General features: G+C 37.2%; 1 protein-coding gene across 4 annotated transcripts in view; it reads left to right on the top strand.

Annotated features, from left to right (window-relative positions):
* The first annotated feature begins 6 nt into the window (after positions 1–6).
* dixdc1a (DIX domain containing 1a) overlaps positions 7–3,190 on the top strand; it is a 10,893-nt gene continuing 7,709 nt past the window's right edge. For 2 of the 4 annotated variants that reach the window (XM_017032105.2, XM_008309498.3), the window contains exons 1-2: positions 7–154; positions 287–515. In XM_017032105.2, the coding sequence (XP_016887594.1) occupies positions 493–515 (23 nt within the window). In that variant the 5' untranslated portion in view covers positions 7–154; positions 287–492. Of the gene's footprint in view, positions 208–286; positions 516–3,190 lie in introns of all 4 variants that reach the window. The other 2 variants (XM_017032103.2, XM_017032104.2) reach the window with 2 other exon arrangements.

The following is a 3,190-nucleotide window of genomic DNA, read 5'->3' as shown; positions in this document are numbered from 1 at the left end:
GGATGCACAAAGAGCTGCATTAGTTCTCACTAAACGGAACAAAAATAACATTGTGTTCCTAAATGGGAGCTTGTGAACAATGAGAAACCAGGCAGGCTCCAGTCGCTGAGACTCACTGCTCTGTTTTCTTGCCCTGTCTCTCTTCCTGTTTCAGGTATGACTTACGTCCAAACCTCTCTCAGCCTTTCATATGGATGTTTTACTCTGGTATGCTATTACTTCTTAAGGAACACTGTACTTGACGCAGATATTTCACTCTGCTGGTTCTTCTTGCTGCTTGGTTCAGGGCTGTTCTACTTCCCTCTCCCACCACTGCCCCCTTCTCCTCCTCCTCCTCCTCTTCTTACTCCTCCCCCTTCTCTTTTTGCTGCTGCTATACCTTTGGCTGTGTTTGGGCTATGGTGCTGACACAAACAGAGGAAGATATCATCATCAACATCATCCAGATGTGGCGCTCTGGTTGCATAGGGGGCTAAGGCTGCGAACACCAGCATGGGAGCTAAACAGATGAAATGGTAAGAGCCGATTTGTTGAAAATTATTATTTCAGCACTGCTGCATGTGGAGGCAGGCTATTGTTTCATCCCCCGGATGTAACTGGAGGCTGATGCACGACAGCAATCAGTCATTTTGCCTGCATGTCTCAGGATGAGTGTTTGGTCAAAGCGTCACCATGAATTAAGGTCTAAATGCGACAGAGAGCCGATCAGTGTAGTATATATTCTTGAGTGTGTTTACAATGTTGTAGGTGTGGGTGTGACCTCCAGCAGGCATCGCTTAGCAACCACAGTCTGACATCCACGACAGACTCTTTCATTGCATGACTTGATCAACAATAATAGGCTACAGCACACAAATACAAATGAAACCATATATTTTGTCATTTATTGTCTACTTGAAAAAAGGGACAAAGCCGAAAGAAAAAGAAGATGTCTACTTATTGTGTACTACTTATAATTATTTACCAGACACTACCACGTAAGGGCCTCTAGTCTTGTCCAATAACTGGGTCAGCAATAACTTGTATATATATGCATGTATTTATAATTTTATATTGACTGTAATATAGTATTTATATATATTCTGTAAGTATAATATTTACAACCCATCTGCATTAAATTTTTTTAAAAACACAATTTGAAGAACTGAATTTAATCCATCTGTGGTTAGTATTTAAAAAAACATTTATTACTAAATTATTTTTAAAATTAAACTTTAAAATTTTAAATGATTTCTTTTTGATATTTTAGATCATAATTGATTGACATTATTTTCAAAACTTTATAGTATAACTTTACAGTATAGTTGAAAATCATGTAACAACACAAACTGAGTGGCCTGAAAGTTTATGACACCACTCCTCAGCTTTGATCCCTCATTGAAATACAATCAGCAACAGAACCTGATAAAAGTTTAACCTGCAACGTTTCTATCAGTTTTGTGTGACATGATGCAATGACCAAACGCTGCTTATCTGCACATACAGTGTATTCTTTCTGTCATGTGATTAACGTCCCTACAAAAAATAATTACAGGACACCAAATTATACAGTACATTCAGTACTCTCCCATTACTGAGGCAGCAATAGGGTGCATTCCCTCTGGTTCATTTCTCAGTTTCTAATCCAAATACACACACGTAGAGTATTAAAAAGCCCACATCAAAGTTGGTGTTCATGTCTAAAGAAAATTAATCTTCACGACTGTGGTTGTTCGCTGACTTTTGCTCCAACATAAGCTACGAACAGTTGATCTGAGGTAGAATGTTCTAGAATGCTGTAAATAGCATTTAAAATGTGCATGACAAGGACTCACAGCGCTCCAGGAATATTTAACTTTACAAGGTTAGTGTGGAAAATAAGAAACACAACTCCGTGGTCCTTTTGTTATATAGGACATCCTATTTTTAAAGTTCTCGTCAAGTACATGCCAGACTCAACTTTTTGTAGAATTGCAAGTATGTGTTCCATAAAAGTTTACAAAGTTAAGAGCTGAAAGAAATGCTCGACTGTCAGAAACTACTAGAAAAAAAATTCTCATACATAGTAACAATGCATAGATGTCATAGGTTTAACTGTCACCACTTTTAAAACAACCCCTCTAATTGTCTGGTTTTCTAGCTCTTTCCAAGTCAATAAAATCCATCGATCAGGGGTTAATCTTGCGTGACTTCAAATCTTCAAACTTACTCTGTGCAAAATATTTTGTCCCACAGTGCAGTACATAATTAAAGAGCATGTATCTGCCTTCCTGGCCCTGTAGGGGGTGCTATAAATGAAGTTCATCCTGGTTTAAAATTAAGTCTTTATTTATGTGGATAATATGAAAAAAAAACTAACATTAACTATTAACTTAACAGCTAGAGTCTTAATTTCAATAAATATATTGCACTTGTTGCGTAGGATTAATTTAAAACACGTATTGCTTTACAGTAATGTGACAGATTTAATGTACCTTTAATTTATCTAACAATATGCAATGCAACTTCCCTTAAGAAGTTTCTTTCTATTGTCCTCCACAAAGTCCTCAACTTCTTACCACCTTTTGTAAGTTTAAATATGTAATTATTTAACAACATTCAGTTCAGCATGAAGGTCTACTGGGCAAAAAGTTGTCTACCCTACAAGGTCACGACCTTAGCTGCATTCCCACTGTAGCTTCTACCATTATGTGGCTTGTGGTAATTGTATTCAGAGATAATGGGCAAAAAATATGTTTTTTGCTGCCAGTTCAGCTGTGGTTTCTTGCAGGTCGCTGCAACTACATGTCAGGGCCATATGTCAAGGAAGCTGACATCTGTTTGAACTGCATAATTAAACTGGTAGTGGAACAATATTAAATGTCTCCTCTGACCTAAAAATAATTTTTAAAAAATAAATCTAACTTCTATGTAAAATTGCGCTTTATCTCCTACTGACGACAGTTTCTTTGATACTAACAGTTACTAACAGTTCTGTCTATTAGTGCTAATGTAAGGCCATATCAACACCACATACACCACATATCATGCATGCACAGTGCCATAGTTCACTGCAGCGTGGGACAATATCCACCACGAGGATTATGGGGAAGCTGACTTTAGTCTAGAAACCAAAATCTGCTAACACTGCTTTTTAATTTATTTCCTATTCGAGGACCAAACTATCTAAGGAATTTCCTGCTGGACAAAAATGACAGAGCTGCATACATTC

The sequence above is a fragment of the Cynoglossus semilaevis genome, chromosome 4 (genome assembly GCF_000523025.1).
Source record: "Cynoglossus semilaevis isolate Cse_v1.0 chromosome 4, Cse_v1.0, whole genome shotgun sequence".
NCBI lineage: Eukaryota > Metazoa > Chordata > Actinopteri > Pleuronectiformes > Cynoglossidae > Cynoglossus > Cynoglossus semilaevis.
This window is presented reverse-complemented; position numbering and strand designations above follow the sequence as displayed.